Source organism: Passer domesticus, chromosome 2 (genome assembly GCF_036417665.1).
Source record: "Passer domesticus isolate bPasDom1 chromosome 2, bPasDom1.hap1, whole genome shotgun sequence".
Lineage (NCBI taxonomy): Eukaryota > Metazoa > Chordata > Aves > Passeriformes > Passeridae > Passer > Passer domesticus.
This window is the reverse complement of record NC_087475.1, coordinates 101,120,191-101,139,772: the sequence shown is the minus strand read 5'-3', so window position 1 is coordinate 101,139,772 and position 19,582 is coordinate 101,120,191. Positions and strand designations below refer to the sequence as shown.

General features: G+C 41.5%; 1 protein-coding gene and 1 long non-coding RNA gene across 4 annotated transcripts; one reads left to right on the top strand and one right to left on the bottom strand.

The window, feature by feature from the left end:
* Nucleotides 1-973: 973 nt before the first annotated feature.
* Nucleotides 974-19,299, top strand: TTF2 (transcription termination factor 2). Of its 3 annotated transcripts, none has more exons than XM_064410016.1 (23): nucleotides 974-1,150; nucleotides 1,233-1,344; nucleotides 1,553-1,639; nucleotides 2,706-2,772; nucleotides 3,244-4,188; nucleotides 5,088-5,214; nucleotides 6,061-6,243; nucleotides 6,462-6,619; nucleotides 7,469-7,550; nucleotides 7,819-7,932; nucleotides 8,877-9,027; nucleotides 9,695-9,800; nucleotides 10,774-10,964; nucleotides 11,857-12,010; nucleotides 12,765-12,856; nucleotides 13,577-13,659; nucleotides 14,125-14,264; nucleotides 15,023-15,193; nucleotides 15,778-15,836; nucleotides 16,710-16,863; nucleotides 16,971-17,053; nucleotides 18,054-18,128; nucleotides 18,946-19,299. In XM_064410016.1, exons 1-23 carry the CDS (start codon nucleotides 1,123-1,125, stop codon nucleotides 19,088-19,090), a joined length of 3,507 nt encoding a protein of 1,168 aa, XP_064266086.1. In that variant the 5' UTR covers nucleotides 974-1,122; the 3' UTR covers nucleotides 19,091-19,299. The 3 variants fall into 3 exon arrangements, with proteins under 3 accessions (XP_064266086.1, XP_064266084.1, XP_064266087.1); XM_064410014.1 differs by having other exon boundaries at nucleotides 975-1,150; nucleotides 14,122-14,264; XM_064410017.1 differs by lacking the exon at nucleotides 3,244-4,188 and having other exon boundaries at nucleotides 978-1,150; nucleotides 14,122-14,264.
* On the bottom strand, nucleotides 4,012-13,592 carry LOC135294581 (uncharacterized). The gene is made up of 2 exons (XR_010356641.1): nucleotides 13,485-13,592; nucleotides 4,012-10,411 (listed from the first exon to the last, which is right to left on the bottom strand). It is a non-coding gene; the product is annotated as an uncharacterized LOC135294581 (long non-coding RNA).
* Nucleotides 19,300-19,582: the final 283 nt, after the last annotated feature.

Sequence of the window (19,582 nt, the reverse complement as noted above, 5' to 3'; positions counted from 1 at the left end):
TAGGGAGGTTCTAACTCCTGCATTTTTTACTTCTAATATGTTAGAGATTGCACCTGTGGGTATTCATTAGGAAAAAAAGAACCAAAAATCCCAGTATTAGCTGGGAAGCACTCTGCAGCAAGGTCATTATTGCTGTCACCATCACAGTCCCTTGTAGTACTCAACACTCCTTAAGCTGTGCACTTGCCTGGAAGTATTTTGTGTGCTTCCCTTTTATTTTGTACTCCTGCTTGAAACAAGTTGAGCAGAGCTGCTGCTGAATGTCAGAAGGGCACACATGAGTATGAATGCATTGTGGAGGAGTAGGTGCTGGCCCAAAATGCTGTGATTAGGAGAAAAAATTCCAAGGCATGTGTGGAAGCAGAAAATCAATAGGATTGTGTAAAAAGCACATTTTTCACACAGGTACTGAGACAAATGCAGCCTTCAAGCAGGTCTGGGGGCGTTGCAAGAGTTTACACCATGGCTGGATTCGGCTGCCTGTGTTAATGTCACTAATCTGTTAGTGTAAATGTTGTTCATATTTTTGTACACACATTATAACCCTTCCATAACTCTGTTACCAGAGTCATTCTCTCACTTGAGTTATCATTAACAAAAGCAGTAATTGAGAAATGCACACGTTTTGTAAAACTGTATTTCCCATCTTAAATACAGAAGAGAAAAAAAAACAACTTATTTCCAGTTCCTGATGGTCTATGGTGTTTGTACTATTATTTCAACTTACGTTCATCTTTAAATATTTTACTTTTAAACGTGTGTCCAGGATGATCCTGTCAGGCGCGGCAGCTGGAGCCTTTTCCAGGACAGGAAGGTGTCCCGGGTGGAGCACGGCTCCTTCCTCACCGGGCCGGCTTTAGGAGCGCGGCCGCGCCGGGTGTGTCCGCGGGGCGGGGCCCGAGGCCGCCCTCACAGGGCCACGCCTCTTGTCCGTGTGGCCACGCCCCCTTAGCATCTCCCCGCCCGCCTGTTGCCGTCCTCGGGGGCGCGAGGGCTGTGCGCGAGGGGAGCACAGCGCAGCGGCGATTGGCTGCCCCGCCCCTGCCCCGCGGTAATTGGTGGGGACGCCGGCCCGGCGTGATTGGCCGGTTCGAAGGGCGGGCGCGGCCGTGCTGCCCGGCTATGGAAGCCGTGCTGTGCGCCGAGCACGGTGAGGGGCGGTCCGGGGTCTCCATGAGGGGTGGTGTGTGGGGGGCTCCGCCTGACCAGTTCCGCTCTTCTCCGCTCCGCAGGGTCCCTCTGCTTCCTGAAAACGGGCGTCCGCGATGGCCCCAACAAAGGGAAGAGCTTCTACGTGTGCGGGACGCAGGGCCCCGCTGCCTGCGGCTTCGTCCTCCCAGCGCCGTAGGTGGAGGGCGGGAGCGGCAGGAGGGGGACGATGGGAAAGGGGATACACTTGGCTGTCCTGAGGGAAGTTCACTGCTGTGCCAGCAGTCGCAAACTTGTTTTCTTACGTAGCCTTTGTTTTGTCGTAAGTGATTGCTTTGCGGTGGCAGTTTCCTGGGCAGTTCGTCTTGTCTGTATTCTTCCGCTTTTCCTTTCTTCCCTTCAGGATTCCTGCTTCTCACTGCTTGATCCATGAGGGGTGCGTGGTGGAGCTGCAAGTCCTGGTTCAGCAGCCGGACAGAGATGAATACCAGTAAGTTCCTCAAATTTTTAAAAAACCGGATGTCTGCCTTGAAACGAGTAAAACCCGTGTCCCTTTTTCCTTCTTTTCCTATGTTCAGTGCTTGAAATAATGTTCTCAAACTGATTCTGACTAATGGTCGTTTAGTTTTTACAGTTTTACTTCAGAAAAAATTGAATCCTGTGATTAAGTAGTTTAATAAGGATTTAACATCCACCTAAGCTGTACCTGTGTTCTGTGGGGAAAGGAGGGCCCTTATTTAGAGTATCTCATTTTTATGGCATTTTGAAGTCTTACTTTGTAGGCTGCTTCCTCTTAAAAATAAAGATTGTTAGGATCAGGAGGCTCTTAGCTCTCTTTATTATTTATGAACAAGTGAGAGAGTTGAACTACAAATCATTCAAAATGAAAGCAGAGGTTTATTGCACATGTTGAAACAAATGGTTTTGGAGAACCAGACAGAACTTGCGGTTTCCTTCTAAAACTGAAGAGAGTCATTGAGCTCTGAGGCCTTCACTACCCTGTTTCCAAATGTTTGCCACTTTTATTAGCAGTTACATCCAATAGTATAAACCAGGGTCATCAGATAATAGTTTTTTTAACAGAATTGAACATGGCTCTGTGGTTGGGTTCATCCAAACTCAGGGTCAAATTTCCCAATGTTAGTTCTGATAAAGTACTTTCAGTAATCCTGGTTGGCTGCTAGTTTAAAAAAAAGTTGCTATAAAGATGAGGTAGCCTGTGCAGTGCAACTAAAAGAAGAGCTGTTTCCTTGCACCTTGAAATCATAAGATGCTTCTAAGGCTCTAAACATAGATAGTGTTTTTGCCTGAGCAGTTACTCTTCTACTGCTAAAATTTAGAAAAACCCCAAACCCTAGGAATCTTTATTCAGAGAACACTACTCCTGTAAAAAGCTCTGTTGCCAGTGTTCATGGGCTTTTGTTGTGCAAAGGTCTGAATGTCAAGTACAGATTCGTAGAACTTGTCTGTGATGGTTTTTGTTGCAAAGTACTTTTAAAATAATAGAGCTTCTTTATTGGCTCCTAGGATTGAAATCTTGTTTTAATCCTTGGTAGGTTGTTTTACCGGTGCCTTAAGAGTAAGTTGAATGGGAAGAAATGGTGTGGAAGCTTCCCATGGCAGGTACGGTGTTTTGTTTGTATTCCAGTATTGCCTTACTCCAGCATGACTTTTCATTCCATATGCCATAATCACCTCTGAAACTACTTAGTGGGAGATTTTATATTTTCCAGCCAAGAAGTGTATGAGGTCTGCTGTCCTCTAGATGAGATTTCTCTTTCTCCTAAGCTCTGTGAAGTACTCACTATTCTTCAGTCTTAGAAGAAGCTTGGATTTGATTCCTGGCTGTCTTCTTTTCTAGAGATTGTGCTATTGAGACTTGATCCCAAAAAAAACCAATGGGAATGGCAAAAAAGTAGAAAATCAGCTTTTGTTTTGGATTTCTTATGAAATGTTGTCCTGATTCTGTTAAAATGATAGGAAAGATAATCTTGGTAGAGGATGAAGTCTTGCTTGAGGTGATAAGGTTGTGTGTATTATGAACAGGCTTTAATAATTTGTACATTTGCATTTACTGCCATGTACATATTGCAGGATCCAAAAACTACCAAAGTGTCAAAACCCTTGCAATCCCAGCCCAGAACAGTACCTTTCTTCAATCTCACTAGCCAAAGAAATCCATTCAAAGTGCTAGATGAGAGTCATGCACCATCTTCCTGGAAAACAATGAAGCAAAGAAATGGAGAGGAAGTTAAAGCAAAAGGAGGTAAAGCAGAGAATGAGAGTGTGCTGGTGTCACATAAAGAAAAGAAATCGCTCTCTGATTCCTCCATAGAGACAGTACCTCTGGAAGAGCTCAAAAAGAAATCATCCACAGGAAGTAAAAGTGATCCAGAGCTTCAGGAGACTACAGTGTCTGAATCTAAACTTTGCTGTTCTGAGACCAGGAAAGGGGAAAATACACTTTCAGAGGAAGAGAAAGATGGTGGCAGTGGCAAGGAATCCAAGAAGCCTTCTGACTGTGTGGACAAGGAGCCAGGCACAAGATCAAAACTCTTCCCACTAAGTCTTGGAAAGCAAGGTACAAGTACCAAGCCTCCAGTAGAGGAGAAGCTTGGTGAAAAAATCTTAGGAAGTTGTAGGGATAGAGAAACAAGAGAGAAGGATTGCACTGGTCAGAAGAATGGTGAAATGACACTTGTGTCTAAGGAAGATGCCCCTTCCCCAGCAGGAGTGCAGTCAGCATCTCGGTGTGCTGCCCTGAGAGGAGGGGCAGAGGCAGAGCTGCCCAAGGCACAGCTCAGGCCAGGGCTGCCACAGCCTCCTGGTGAAGCCTCTGGCAGTGACAGCGATGAAGAACAGTTTGTTTGTTCAGGTGAAAATGAACCTGAGAAATCAGTTGAGATTCCTTCAGGAAAATCAGGAAAGAGTGTGCAGGGGACACCTTTGCCAGGAGCAGCAGCATCACATCATATGGAAGGACCCCAGGACCCTAAAGTGCTTCATAACCATCTTCTACTCCAGCTGAAACAGAAAAAGGTCATTTATTGCACCTATTATTTGGGGGTTTTATTGTTCTGTTTTCAAGATGACTTCTGTTACTTGTGACAGGCATCAGAATATGTCTCCTCACAGCAGAAACTCAAAATGGGGTTTAGGAAGATGTGGGATGGAAGGAATTCAGCCTTTGTAATAGACTGGTTGTAATAAGCAGATACAAACCAGTTACTTCTAAGATAGTACTATCTTCTGCCTTTGGGAGTGCTCAGTTTTGACCCACCTGAGGTTGTCTTGTCTTTTACCCTGAAAATAATTTGCATAAAATGGAATAGTGCACAACCAATTTAACCTTTGTAAATAACATGGCTGTTCTGGTAGCCTCTCTGGGCCTTGTGCAGTAGGAGTGGTCTAGCTATGAAAGCTTACACTGGGGTGAAATAAACTACCTGCCTGTTTGCCTTTTTTTTTTCAATAATTGCCAGTCACTATGTTTTACAGTTTTCATTATGAACTCCTCTGTTTGTCTGGAGTTCAGAACAGAACCTTGAAATAAAGTCAGAACTATTGTTTGTGCAAGCATAGAAAGAAAGGTGCAAGTAGGTTAAATGTTGTAGATGTTTTGAGAGATGTTAAGATTGTCTGACTCGCCTGACTGCCTGTTTCATAAAAAGGAGGAGTCCCTGTGTCCTGCCATATTTTCTGATGAAACACTAATGGTTAGTTTTCTAAAGAACACTAATGGTTAGTTTATTTTCTGCTAAAAGACTGTTTAATTGCACTGAATGGCACTTAAAAGCTTTTGGAGACTACATAACAGTATCAAAATGCCAATTAAAATGGGATAGGATTAGTTCTTTTTAACCTTGTGACCTGATTGTTCTGTATTGGCAGAGACCTTGGTGACTACACTCAAGTTTTGGTTTCTTTCTTTTTTGCAGAGTACATTGGCTACAGTGAACGTTCAGATGCTGCCAGATAAAGGGGAGCGCTTATTAAAGCAAGTGCAGGATTTGGAAGCTGCACTCAGTGCTCTTAGCATTTCAACAGCAGATACTAGTGAAAAAGGTAGGGCTAATATATATATATATATTTTTTTTTTCTCTCCAGAAGTTTACAAAACAGTTTTTCTTAAAATAGTTGTTAATATGGAGGAAGCATAGCATATACTTATATATGGCCTGTGGTCTATAAAATGTTTGTCTGTTGAGATTTACTGAAGATGAAAATTGTTAATTGCAAAGTACGTGTCTGGGAGCAGATGAATGGAACAACTCAAATGTTTCTCCTGTAATGTAGTGGCTTCCCAAGGGAATTTCCACCCACCCTTAGGATCTTGGTTTCCAGCTTTGGCTACATGACTGAGACAGGTATCTCTATGAGAACATGCCAATGAAGTGTTCACTCCCTCTGTTGCATTATGGAACTGTGCTGTTCATGCATGCTATTGTCACTGAATTCCAGTTACCAGATTCAAAATGAGCAGCTTCCAGCCATTCCTGAGAGAGAAAAGCTCTCTTGGCCCATTTGTTCTGGGATGTTTCAATAGTTTTTGTGTCCAAAATGTTGACAAGAGAGATGCCTTCAATATTAATGAATCATCTGGGAACAGGGTGCAAAACTAAACTTGTCTGCACTACTCTGATCACAGCTGCAGAGTTCACTGTGTTGCTAGAAACCACATAATGAGGCTGCAGCTGGACACATTGCCTGTCACAGTAGCAGGCCAAGAGCACATGTTGGTAGTTGCAGTGGCTCAGGTGATGTGGTAATCTGCTATTAAACTGGTGTCACCACTTCATAGTATTTTGCAATAGATTGTTGGGCAAAATGAAGGCTCTTCCCTGGACCATAGAGCAAGGCTCTGAGATTCACTGTGCAATCTTTTCAGCCTGTGATTCTTTTCTCCTTAAGGGCAGGATAGCATAAGCAGCAGCTGCTGTGAAGAGTCTTTATCTAACCCAGTTGGCAGGCCAGGTGATACAAAGTTGATAACACCTCTCCTGCTTCAGGATCCTACAGCAAAGGCCTCTGCAGGCTCACAGAGTCACCCCTCAGCTGCTGCTACTTTGGGTTCCAGTGGCCAAAGTTTTGGAAGTAAGTATAGAAAGACTTTGCTATTACAGAGAATCCTGTTGAGTACTATTTCTGAAATAATCCTGAGACTTGTGAATACATGTGAGAGTACTAAGCCTATTTTGTTGCTGCATACTGTCCCTCAGGCATCTGTAGACACTGAAGTCAATCTCTGAGGTGAAACATCTGTTAGGGAAAGTTAGCTTTGTAAACACATCCCTGGTACTGTACCTTTGCAGTGAGTGTTGGCGTGCAGAATCTGTATGGGAGAAGAATGACAGAAGACCGAATCAGGGCTGTACACAGTGCCACATCTGAGGCAATTAATCATCTTCACAAATCTCTAGAATCCTGTCCAACAGAGGAGACAGCAGCTGAAGATCCCTCTGGGCTGAAGGTGGGTTGGCAAGGATGGAAGCTGTCATGCTGATGAATGAATCACATCTTCTGAGTGGTACTCTAGAGCATTCCTTCCTTCCCACTTTGCATCCTGCTGGAAGGAGATACTCTAATTACATTCCATCCATGTTATCTATACGTGATTGGCAGAACAGAGCTGTGAGGAACAGGTTGAGAACCTAATTTTTCATTCTTCCTGGTGAGCTATAAGAAATAATCTTTCAAAAAAGGTTTGCAGGTGATTGTGTTCATGGAATGTGATGGATTCCAGAATCATTCTGATCTGTTTGGGGTTATATGCAAGGTATTGTAACAAAGGCACATGCCTCTACAGGGTGGTGTGTAGATGCATATAAGTTGTGTCACTTGTCATGTTGTCTTGGGACCTTTTCAGTGGTGGGCAAAGCCACTGAATGTCCTGTGATGGTAGTATGTAGTCCATCTTCCTGTTTTAAGAGTCTGTAGGGGTCTTAGACTCGGGGAGAAAAGGGAAAGTGTTCTCAATCCCTTTCCTTGACAGTGGTATCTGTTGTAAGTAAGGCAGTTTGGGGTGGATTTTCTGGCTGAACAAGCCATTGTTATCTGTTCTCTGAGAGCACTATGAGGCATTAGGCTGGTTAGTGCAGGAAACATTGGGAAGACTCATTTATGGTACTGCTTACCTCCTGTCTGCAGAAGTTGCTTAGCTTGGGTATCCCAGCTCATGTGGAAGAAGATCAGGTAGGTAAACTCCTTCTAGCGGGATTGTAGTAAAACAGTTGGAACATGACAATTGATAAAGGAAGCAGAAGTGTCTAAATTTTGCCAGGTGTTTCCTTCAAATCCTCTGTCTCACTCACCCCCTCAGGTCTCACTGCTGCAGCACCAGAAACAGGCGCTTGCATGGCTCCTCTGGAGAGAGAGTCAGAGGCCATGTGGAGGAATTCTGGGTGAGCAACAGAATGGCAAAGTGGATTTTGTGGGGCAGACCTATGGCAGCATAGTTTTGCATGTAACTTACTTGGAGGCCAATAATTTTGTAGACATGTCAAAAGGGCTTATTTTCTGTGCCTTATTACCAAGTACCAGTATTAACCAATTACTAAATCATACCCTGACATTTTCATCTATGGTTACTTTCTGTTGTAGTATTTCACTCAGTGTAGATCTAAGGGGTCTCATTTCTGCAGGTGATAACTTGCTTGCATCTTTTTGCAGCGGATGACATGGGCTTGGGGAAGACTCTAACGATGATTGCTCTCATTCTGGCCCAGAAGCAACTGAAGACAGAGAAAAGAAAGGAGACGTTAGAAATATGGCTATCCAAAAATGGTACAGATTTTTTTTGCATCCTATAGCATGTACGTTATGATGAAGTGCCATCTGAAATGCCTAAAGCATTACAGGTTAAAGGGCTGTAGAACAACACACTGTATCTGTGCTCACTTTTCTTCTGCAGGAAACCTTCATTTGGCTAAATTGTACTGTGCCTCCTTGCATGGCCTTTCTCTGATCAGGGTCATTTTTGTCTCCCATTGGATGTGTAGGATTTTCCAACTCATTACTTTATATTGTTTGGAGATTTTGGTTTTTTTTTTTACTGTTTTCCTGAAATAGTTAAAGCCAGCATATCACAGAATCACAGGGTTGGAAGAGACCTTCAAGATCATTGAGTCCAACCTGTTCCTTGACATCTCAACTAAACCATGGCACTGAGTGCCACATCCAGTCTTTTTTTAAATGCATCCAGGGATGGTGACTCCACCACCTGCCCAGACAGACCATTCCAGTACTTTATCACTCTTAGTGTGAAATTTTTTTTCCTACTATCTAACCTATATTTCCCTTGATGCAGCTTGAGACTATGACCTCTCATTCTGTCAGTTATTGCTTGGAGAAAGAGACCAACCCCCACCTGACTACAACTACCTTTCAGGAAGTTGTAGAGAATGATACGCTGGGTTTGCAAAAGATTTCACAGTTTTTTAAACATATGCATAGTTTTCATAGGGACTTCAAATAGTTACTACTCACCTCTCTGTAACTGATCTTTTTTCTTTCCAGCTCTCCCCCAAAGATTACTTTTATCTTGTCCACAGACAGTGGGGATGTTAGTGCTTTTTTAAAAAGTATTGCTGTTGTGTCCACAGTCTGTGCTGTCTGTATCCTCATGGAATTAGTTGGACACTCTTTTCAATTGTGAATTACCAAAAATTCTGTCTTTGTTCTAGTCTAATGTGAAGACATTGAAACCTGTTTGCAATATTTTCTTTTAGACTTCACTGTTATCCCTTCCCATGGCACTTTAGTAATTTGTCCTGCATCCTTGATCCACCACTGGAAGAAAGAGATTGAGGGACACGTGGCCTTTGGCAAACTGAGGGTCTGCCTGTACCACGGGGCAAATAGAGATAAGCATGCAGAGGTGTAAGTGCTAAACCATAAATATGACCAAAAAAAGCAAACTACTATGTAGCAAGAGACTGTGTTTATCAAAGTTGAAATGGAAGTGGATGTAGAATGATGGGAGAACAGGAAGTATTGAAATGTGGGAGGTCCAGAAAGCCAGGCTGATTTGTGCTGTCAAGGTGTATTTAGTAAAATGCTTATGGCCTGTGCCCATGCTCAGGCAGAGGTTCTGGTGGAGGCTGTTGTTGCTTCTGCTAGCAAAAAAAAGGTGTATATTTTTCAAAATATCTCTTGCTTGCAAAGATTGTCAATGGCAGTTTCTTCCATGCTTGTGCTTGGTAGCTGTATTTTTTATCAGCGGTATGTATAATTCAGCATATGTTCCAGACCTCTTCAGGCCATGCTGAGCAGTATTCCTGGGTGCCAGGCTGTAGGGCTCATGCCATGTGGTGTGCATTCTGATCCATGGGCTTTTACTGTCCTCTTGAGCTTGATCTGTCTACTTCCAGTATCCTTAAAATGGGGATGATGCATTTTTCCTGTTTAACTGCAACAAAGCTCAGGGTTTCAGCTCCTGTAGCACTGTTGTTCTTAAATGCATTCTTCAGCATGCATTTAGTCTCTCTTGCAAAAAAAAAAATCCATATTGATTCTTGCTCCTGATCACTACTTTCTTTTCATTCAGGCTTTCTGGATATGATGTTGTTGTCACAACCTACAGCCTTCTCTCCAAGGAGGTTCCCACAACCAAAGAGGAGGGGGAAGTCCCTGCTCAGGACTATGATGTGAGGGTGAGAAGCCATAATGTCAATAGGGCATTGCCTTAAGGTTTTGTTCTGAGGTGTTACCATTGTTGTTTCAAGTAGCACCTTATATGTGCTACAGTGAGCAGCAACTTGATTTTTTTTTCATAACTACTGTTGATTATTTTTGTAAAAGCAAAGTGATGAGAGGAAGTGCTGTGAAGTGGAGCAAGAACAGATATATTCACAATATATATGTTCTGTAGAATTATGCTACATTGAATACAGACAGTTGAAATGTAAATTACTTAAGAAGTAATTTTAAGAATGCAATGGTGAATCTTATTCTTCTTTTGAGGTGAAGGAGTAGTAGAATCTCCTGTTTGATGTTCTTTGTTGCTTGAAGCACTAATGCCACCCTAAACTACCAGAAACCTCAGGCTTTTGGTCAGTCTGAACTGAGACTGAGGCAGCTTCCATGCTGCCTTGAAGAAACAGCAGTGTGCTGGCTGGGCTATGAAAAGGATGATGTGATTGCTGACTGAAATGACTACACAGTATAGAGGAAGTCCCTTGCTGTCTCCTACCTCTCTGTCAGCTCTAGATGTAGCTCTTGAAGAAAACAGGACTTGGAATTTTCTGAAATTTCTAGGTGGCATCTGTAAAATTTTGAGAGATCAGAATAATTATATATGGTCCTTCATCTCAGCATAGCAAAACTTTACTGATATGAAACACCTCTTGAAACAACAATATTATAAGATAAAATGTTAAAAGCAAGAAAACTAACAAAATACTAGAAATTATTATTGAGATCAGGCAAATAAGTTAGTTTTTGGCTTATAAACTTTAAACATGGAAGCTTTAAAGAGATGATTTTTGGAGACCATTTCTTACGTGACAGTAAGAGCACAAACTGCTGCTGACTAACATCACAAAAATGTGCTGGAAAAATGCGTTTGCTTGTGCCTCCTTAGAGAACCTAGGTTTTGCTTCAGGTTATAGTCTGCTTTTCTTTCAGAGTGGATCATCTGCCTGTTCCCCTTTGCTCAGGGTAGCTTGGGCTCGAATTATATTGGATGAAGCTCACAATATTAAAAACCCACGGGTTCAAACCTCTATAGCTGTGTGCAAATTGAGAGCCAGTGCCAGATGGGCTGTCACTGGGACGCCGATACAGAACAACTTGCTGGACATGTACTCTCTCTTGAGGTGAGCTGGTTGCACGTGACCAGGTGGACAGGGATCCAGTCTTAGTAATTCTTCTCTGATGAAGTGCGGAAGTTGTTTCTAAGTTTGAGATGTCCCTAAGATAGGTGGAGTAGTAGGATTAGTTATATTAATGATAAGCACTGGATTGCAAAGGCTGTGGTTGAGGCAACGTGGTTGCACAAGACTGACCATGTGTCTGCTGTTACATGTAGCTTTTCTGCCTCCATGGAGAACAAAGGGGAAATTACCTTGGATCTTGTTTGTCTTCAAGATGAGTATGGACAAAACCAATTTTAATGAGCAGAGGTTTTCTAAGTTAATCCTGTTGTTAATAGGACATCCTGAGAGGACCTTCTTGGAGTGTTGTGCTACAAGGACATTGAAGAAAAGGGTGAAAACTTTGTATTCTCTGCACAGTGATAAACAGGTGGTCCTCATTGCTGATGGGGAAAAGGTTACAAATGGTGCTGGAGAAGCAGAGAGAACTTGCATTTGAAATAAATTTTATAATTAATAAATTATAATTGAAATAAACTGTCAAGTAAGAAGTTTGCTATTTTGAAATAACAGAAGAATATGCTTTTTGGAAAGTGCCTCTGCATCTGGATGTCCTTTGTTTGCTGGTGATGCTTGAAACAACGGGCTAAGAGGAAGTGATGGGTACAGAATCAGAAACAGATACTTAAAATATAAGTGATGGTGGGACATCTAAACAAACAAGTTATTACCACTATTACACTGGAAATGTTTTACTGCTCCTTGGTCATGCAGTTATGGCATTTGGAAATGGCTTGTTTTGGTAGCAAGGAATAGCAAGAAATTTGGTTCTGGTCACTCCAAAGTGAAGAGCTCTTCTTCCCTTGGTGTGAAGTTTCTTTCCTTCCTGTCACAGGTTTCTACGTTGCTCTCCTTTTGATGAATACAAAGTTTGGAAGTACCAGGTAGATAACAACACAAGGAAGGGAGGGGAGAGGCTAAGCCTCTTAACCAGGAGCCTCTTACTGCAGAGAACTAAGGGCCAGCTGGATTCAGCTGGCAAGCCCCTGGTAAGAACTTTACCCTCCAAAACTATACCATCATTCCATTGTTTTCCTTGCAGCAGACAGTTAGTTATTTACTTGCATAAATTTGTTAATGGGTGGGGTTTCCTATCTGCTGCAGCCTCTTCAGCAAGAGAAGCAAATGTCTGTGGGAAGATTTGGTTGCTTACCCAGAAATCAGAATTAAAGAAAGTGATGAAACCTTTCAGTTATAAGTCACATGCAGACAAAATTATGCCAAGTAATTGCATTCAGATGGCCACTCAGTGGAAAGTTAGTCCAGATCACTGGACTAGCCTGGATCTGAGACTCCAAGCTGCCACACGTCAAATGGACTGGTGTGTGCTGGAGCACTGGCTTTCTGCATTGCTTTTTACAAACCATCTGTTGAATGGAATATTAGTCATAGGTGTGTCTTAAGCCTTTAAAAGGTATCATTTTGGTGTCCTGTCTGATTTTGAATGGGGAAATTAGGTACTTTAACAACACAAAAATTAATCCCTTTATGGTAGTTGTTGAGCAGTTCATACATAGTATGAACTTGTTATTGGATGAGCTAGAATAAAGATTTTCTTGTGAGTGTTAACCAGGCTCCTTGGAGTTCTGTGTTTTGTCATAACTGTGTTAATATGGCTTTAGTGAACAAACAGCTGTCTTCTGAGACTTAGAGTGTTGTGTTAAATCTTGGGTTGCTGCTGTTTGTGATGCTGTCTAAGACTTTTGCACTACATACATCTGAGCATGTGAATTTTCATTTCAGGTATCCCTGCCCCAGCGCAGGATACAGTTGCATCAGTTAAAACTTAGAGCAGAGGAGCAATCTGTGTACAATGTGCTCTTTGCAAGATCCAGGTATGAATGTGGATAGACATACGGTATTTTGTGGGTTTGTTTCTTATTAATATGGAAATCAGAGGAAAAATTAAATTCAGATGAAGTTGGATAAATTCCTGTTAATTTTTTTCCCTTCTGATTTATCTGTCTAGTGTGTTTGAAAATACACTGCTTGTTCAGGTAGCAGGCAAAACTGGTTAATTTTTTTCTCCCATATATTCATGCCTCATATGAGCTTTGTATTTTCGCCTTACACTTAATCTCACTGATTTCAAGACTCCAAAGACTTGGAATTGCAACAAGTAGTTCTTAAATGATGATGTGTGAGCACCTGTAAATGACAGAATTATCATCTTTGCTCTGTGATTCTTGTACAATTAGAAATTTTGCTGGCCTCTCCAGATAGCTATAATGTAAGCCAGCATAACTTTGTGTTTTCCTAGGCTCTTTCAGCAGTCTCACTGTAAAGAATTTTCCTTCCTTTTAAATATACATTTAAAAGTGTTCTCATACTCAAAAAGCAGACTTGCTTTCCCTTGTGATTTCCAAAATGCATCTTTGGTTTTGATCATACTCAGGTTAAACAAGACTGGGGGGTTTTTTGTGATAATTTTTGTGACTGAATGATTAATGAAACCTTCCTTACCTTAATGCATCATCAGTTTGCTAAGCTCAGGTCCCTCTTGCCTTTTTTCATGCTGTGAATCCCATTGTCTTTGTCTTTTTTTTTTTTTACAGGTCAACACTACAGTCGTACCTAAAGAGACAAGAGCAGAAAAATGAAGACAGAGAGTATGATGGTGGTAACCCCTTTGAGAAAGGTTTGAGCATGCCCTTCTCTGAAAATATTTTCAGAAGTGGCTCTTAAGTGCACAGCTCAGAAGGGGGAACAGACCTGGGGTCAGGACTTAGAAATTCTTCAGAAAATGCTCCCCTCATGTTACAAAGACTTGTATCTTAGTATTCTAAGTGTGTTCTCATTGTTGTGGCTCTCAGAAAATCTCTTAACCCTTCTGGGCCTAAAATTTCCTTTGAACTAAAGGTCTAGTTGCTCAGATAACATATGTCAGCATGAGTGTATGGTATATCATACTCTGACTTGTGTTGTTGTCTTTTTTCCCTTTTTTTTACTTAAATTGGGGGTTGATGGGTTCCTATATTAAATCAGGTATTTGCTTGCCTGTTAATTCTTGACTCCTCTTTGTGAGCCTCTTCCTGGAGGTGGATGGGCAGTGCTCAGAAATGCCTCCGATAGCTCTTGACGTTGTGTCTTTCTTCCTCAGCAGTTGCACAAGAGTTTGGAATCAGTCAAAAGGAATTTCTAGCAGGCTCAAAAAGTGTCTCCCAGGTCTCAAGTACTGTCCATATCTTGTCCATGCTCTTGAGACTCCGTCAGTGCTGCTGCCATCTCTCCTTACTGAAAGTGGTAATTGCATTGTAGTGGTGTGGGGAGTTTTGTGGGGTTTTTTTAAAGTGTTCATGCACGTTAACAGATTTGGTAACATCTTTGTTTCTCTTAGCTATGAGAGTATGAATAGCGTCAATTTTAGGACTCTGTGTTTTGAAGCCTAAGATGTTTTACATGGGCTTACCTTCTACTGATGAGTTCCCCAGCATGACTTATATGGGCAGCTGTGTCTTTGGAAATACCTTTATTCAAACAAAAAGGGAAGTAGAATTTTAAGGGTAAAGTAATCTTAGCCTAGTCTTGAAAAGTCCACAAGTATAGCCTGTTTCAAGGGCTTTTGTGTTGGAGAGCTCTGTCAGTGCTATGAGGTTGCCTTGTATGAAGCAAACTAATCTTTCAGGAGTTCTTGGCTCTGAACTATATATGTATACATATATAGCAGCTGTAGAGAAAGTTCAGCTATTAGGGGAACAGGTAGGAATTTATGTGCTAACATCTGCAGTCCTGCAGTTGTTAAATGCTGAGGCTGGGGCGAGTCCAAGGAGACTGGACCACAGGAAATGGCTCACATGCTTTCCATACACTGTCCCTTTTGGGGCAGAATAAAGGTCCAAAGGAACTGTTTGATCCAGTAGGGTTTCTTAATTGTTATGTCTTCATATTGCATAGCATCCTTCAAACCCAGTGTCCTCAGCAGATACTGTGTTGTCTGGATCAGTACTGAATTTGATCTCAGGCTTGACTGTGATCCTTATTATTTTGCTTTCTTCCCACAGGCTCTGGATCAAGTTAACTTGAACAGTGAAGGCCTTGTACTCTCCATTGAGGAACAGCTTGGTGCTTTGACACTGTCTGAGCTCCAGACTCCTGATTCCAAGTCCACAGTTTACCTCAATGGCACAGCTTTTCAAACAGATATCTTTGACATCACCAGGGAGAGCACCAAGGTATTCTGACTGTGGCATTCTTATCTTCCTTGAGAAACTTGGATTTCAGCACTTAGCCTGATTTGCAATTACCATCTAAGAGGCAAAGTTGCCAAGTGAGATGAAATTAGATGAGTAGGTTGATAGACTGCTGAGCCCCTTCTGAGAAGGCTCCAACTTCACACATTGAGGGGTACTTTTAGTGAAGCTGTGAGAATGTGACTGCTGAAAAACTGTAAGTGAAAATCTTAAGCACTGGATTCCCAGAAGCTCAGAAGAGCTTGCATGTGAGATCATGGTGCTTGTGATGAGCTAGAAAAAAGGGCTGGCAGCAAGAGGAGAGGTTTCAATAACTTCCCACAGGAAGGTTGGAATCTGTAAGACAGGCTTGTATGATTTGATTTCCTAGCCCTGTTTTCTGTGGGGGGAGTGTTCTTACCAATGACTGTTAAAACCTCTTCAAACTCTAAGCACAGAAGAAATTTCAGTTGAAAATTTCAGTTGAAAAGAAAAGTTGATCACTTTCTACTTTTAATAAAGAATATCCAAGCATGAGCTGGATTATGAGAGCAAGTAGACTAATGTTTTGGATTTTTTTCCTACAGATAGCTCAACTCTTGGCTGAATTGAAAACTATTCAGAGCCATACAGAGCCTCATAAAAGGTTAGTAACCATGTCATTTTTGTTAGTCATAGTGATAGAGAGAAGCACACTGTTTCTTGATAACAACAGAAATAGCTTAAAATAATTGAGTACAAAACTCATGGTATGATAAAATGGTGACAGTGCTGCAGTAGTTGAACACAACTCTTGAAGAAAAAAAGTCTAAGTCAAAAGAGCGAGTTCAAGATACAGATAAGTGGAAACATAAGGGAATGTGTGAGAAGTCTCGGGCCTTGAGGCCCAGGAAGACTATTCTCCAGAAATAGGATTGGGAATAATTTAGTTGTGATGAGAAGTATTTGCCCACCCCATAACGAAAAGAAGTGGAGGACTAAAGTAGAGATTAAAACTGAACCTGTTAGAGATAAAGGAATGCATTGATCAGAGGACCTATAGAAAGCTTTTTTCCAGTCTTTTCCAAAAAGCATTCCCTTCATAAGAATGCAAGCACCAACATTGCTTTTGTTCCCTTTCAAGAAACTATGAAACAAATTACTGCCTCACAAACTGCTTAGTCCAAGAAACTGGGGAGTGACAGGCTATAGTGAATCTAAACTTGATGTTGGTATTCATTTTTCTGATTTTTCAGAAAAAGCTATGTTGTGATTCAGGTTTGTGGTTAGGAGGTGAAAATGTCAAATCCAAAAATAGAGGTGAAAGTTATAGACTTAATTTATATGAAGTTTATTGGGTATTAGTCTTCCACAGCAAGTTCTACCACTACACCTCTATTTCTGAATTGGGAAGGGGCTTGGCTGCAGTTTGCAGTGGGGAAGGGTGCCTGAATAGTTGTGACCCCTTGGGTGAGACACTGCAATGACCAAACTGTTCCAGTATGGAGTGCTGGTTGTGAATTCCCTGTTCTGTCTCCAGCGTGGTTGTCTCTCAGTGGACAAGCATGCTCAAAGTTGTAGCTGTGCACCTGCAGCGCCTGGGGCTGAAGTATGCCACAGTGGATGGCTCTGTCAATCCCAAACAGAGGATGGCTGTGGTGGAAGAGTTCAATAACAATCCCAAAGGGCCTCAGGTATGCATTCAGGGCAGGGAAGCAGTCCCTAGCCCTGCTATGAGCAGCTGTGATGTCTGACTCTGTGACTGTAAACAGGTTCCTTAACGCTCTTTTGGCCTTTGAAGGTAATGTTGGTCTCGTTGCTGGCTGGAGGCGTTGGCCTGAACTTGACTGGAGGAAACCATCTCTTTCTCCTTGACATGCACTGGTAAAGAGAAATACAAATTCCATCTTGGAGAGGATATGTATGTGCATGCTGCTTGCTTTGTCACTGAACGTAATGTTTGTTGCAGCTGGGTTAGGAGGGAGGTGTTTAGGTTATAGCTGGGGTTAGTGGTTAGTTGGGGAAAAGTGTTTTTACTGTGGCCTTTATCCAAAATACTGATTTGTCAATCCAGTGCTCACTGCCCTGAAATACAGTTCTGTAGGGCCAAGAAAAAATACAGGAATATAACAGCAATCCAGGTATGCCGCTCTGTATCACAAAATGCTACCAGGGACTTGGCAGTCTCTGGCTTCATTTCTTGCAGTAATAGAAGTGGTGCAGTAATGCCTGCAGGTGGTTTGGCTTGAAAAAAGTCAATGGTGTTAAGTGTAGTCAGTAACTGGGCACAGCTAGAGTACCTTTGGGTTTTAGATATGAGAAGAGTGTGTGCAACTCCTGATATTTGTGTTATCTCATCAAAGTCAGGTTTTCTCATCAAAATCAGTTTTTTTTTTAAACTAAACGTTACTCATGAGAACTTAAAAAGCAAACTAATGTGCCTCATACAAAACCAGCTGCTATGTAGTATCGTTAAGGAGATGCTTCTACAATATGGAGGTTACACAAACAAGTATTCCCTGAAACTTGTTATCATTACAGATGGACCCACCTCTTATGTAAATATTCCTGAGTGATGGCCTTTTTCACTGGGGTTTGCCTTTTTGCTTCACTCTCTTGCCTCACCTCAGCTTTCTCTGAGTAGCGACTGTTGGCCAGGCTTAGGGCTATGTGGACCAGTGGTCTCAGTCCAGTGGTCTGCAGTTGGTTTTGTGTGAAACCCAGGGCAGTACCTGGGAAGTACCATCAGGGTGAAGGCTGGCCATCAAGCTGGTAAACCTAAGGTAGCCTGGAAGCAGTTTTAGTTCTACAGAGGAAGAAAACAGGATTTCTTGGAGGCAGCAAAATGAGGTAACTTTTTTTGGTTTTTTTAATTACTTTGTAGGAATCCTGCTCTGGAGGACCAGGCATGTGACCGCATTTACCGTGTGGGGCAGAAGAAGGATGTTGTGATACACAGGTCAGCATTTTACTTAGCAGAATGAGGAGCTGCTGCTTATGCATTGTCTGGCTTTAGTGAAACAAGACCTTGCTTTCTCTACTTGGAGCTAGACACAAGGTCTGACAGTGGCATTGAGATTTGGGCAGTGAAATAAAAATGTTTTCATGTGTTCTGTGTGGCACTTGCATGCATGTTGCTGTCTTAACAGCTAACAGGGGTTTCTTGTTTTTTAGCCTGTGGATTATTGGGAATGTCCTGTTCATTCCTGAGAACAGTTTGGGCTCCAAACCATTTTTCTTAATTAAGTGGAGATTTTTTTCACTGTGATCTCTAAGCCTGAGCCCTTCTAAAAAACACATAAAGCATTTCTAATAAATGGTAAAGTTGACTTTTAGAAAAAGCATCTGTAACAAAGTACTGAACAATTAAATTAATTATTATAAATGCACAGTACATTCAAAGACTGGAATCTAAAATGTTCTTTTGGGTATTATTTTTGTATAATAGATGCCATCAGTTATCGTGCAATAATTGCAGGATTTTGTCACAGGATTGATGTTATTTCAGATGACCAAAGTTGAGACCTGAAGTGCATCAGACTTATATTTGAAATTCTATCATGGATAGCTGTTTTCTGTTCAGAGGTTGTCTCAGTTTGAGACAAAATAGGAGGAAAAGTATTTTATCAGTCATATAATTGGCTAATTATTAATTTCTAAGTAAGATGAGTCTTTTGAAATGTACTGGGGAAGTGTTTATATAACACTGACATTTTTTCGTAGCACTTGAGATGGTGTGCATTTGTTTTGTCCTTTTTTAAATTTTTTTTTTTTAGGTTTGTCTGTGAAGGAACGGTAGAAGAAAAGATCCTGCAACTCCAGAAGAGGAAGAAAGGTCTTGCCCAGCATGTTCTGTCAGGCAAAGGAGAGACCTTCGCTAAGCTCACTCTGGCTGACCTCAAAATTCTCTTTGGCATCTAATTATTATTTGCAATACCCAACAGAAAGTAATTTATACCTGCGAGTAACTGCAGATTTCATCATAAGGCTTCTGTTCTGAGGTGGTAGTTTATTTTGAACAACTACATTTTTGTAACTGTTCTGGAAAGTTATCAACTTCAATAGCTAGTTTCAATATTGATCATTTATACAAAGGTTAATAAAGTTAAGGTATTGTTTTAAAACAAAAATGTTTCTTGGTTTTCTCTGAATGCCTTCTACTTAGAACACTTTTCAGGTGTTGCACAGGTGTAAGTGCAACAAGAAAGGGAGACAAAGATGAGGTAGGGAAGTTCAGAGGTTGTGTGGTGAGGTTATATGGGCATGAAGAAAGGGGAAAAAAATGAGTATTCTGTAAGACTATACATTTTAGAAATGTGACAAAATTAAGGAAGGACTTAGAAGAATACTGTTGCTGTTGAGCTTGTTAAAGACAGACACGGGATACACTTCTTATGGAGCAAAAGAAGGTGT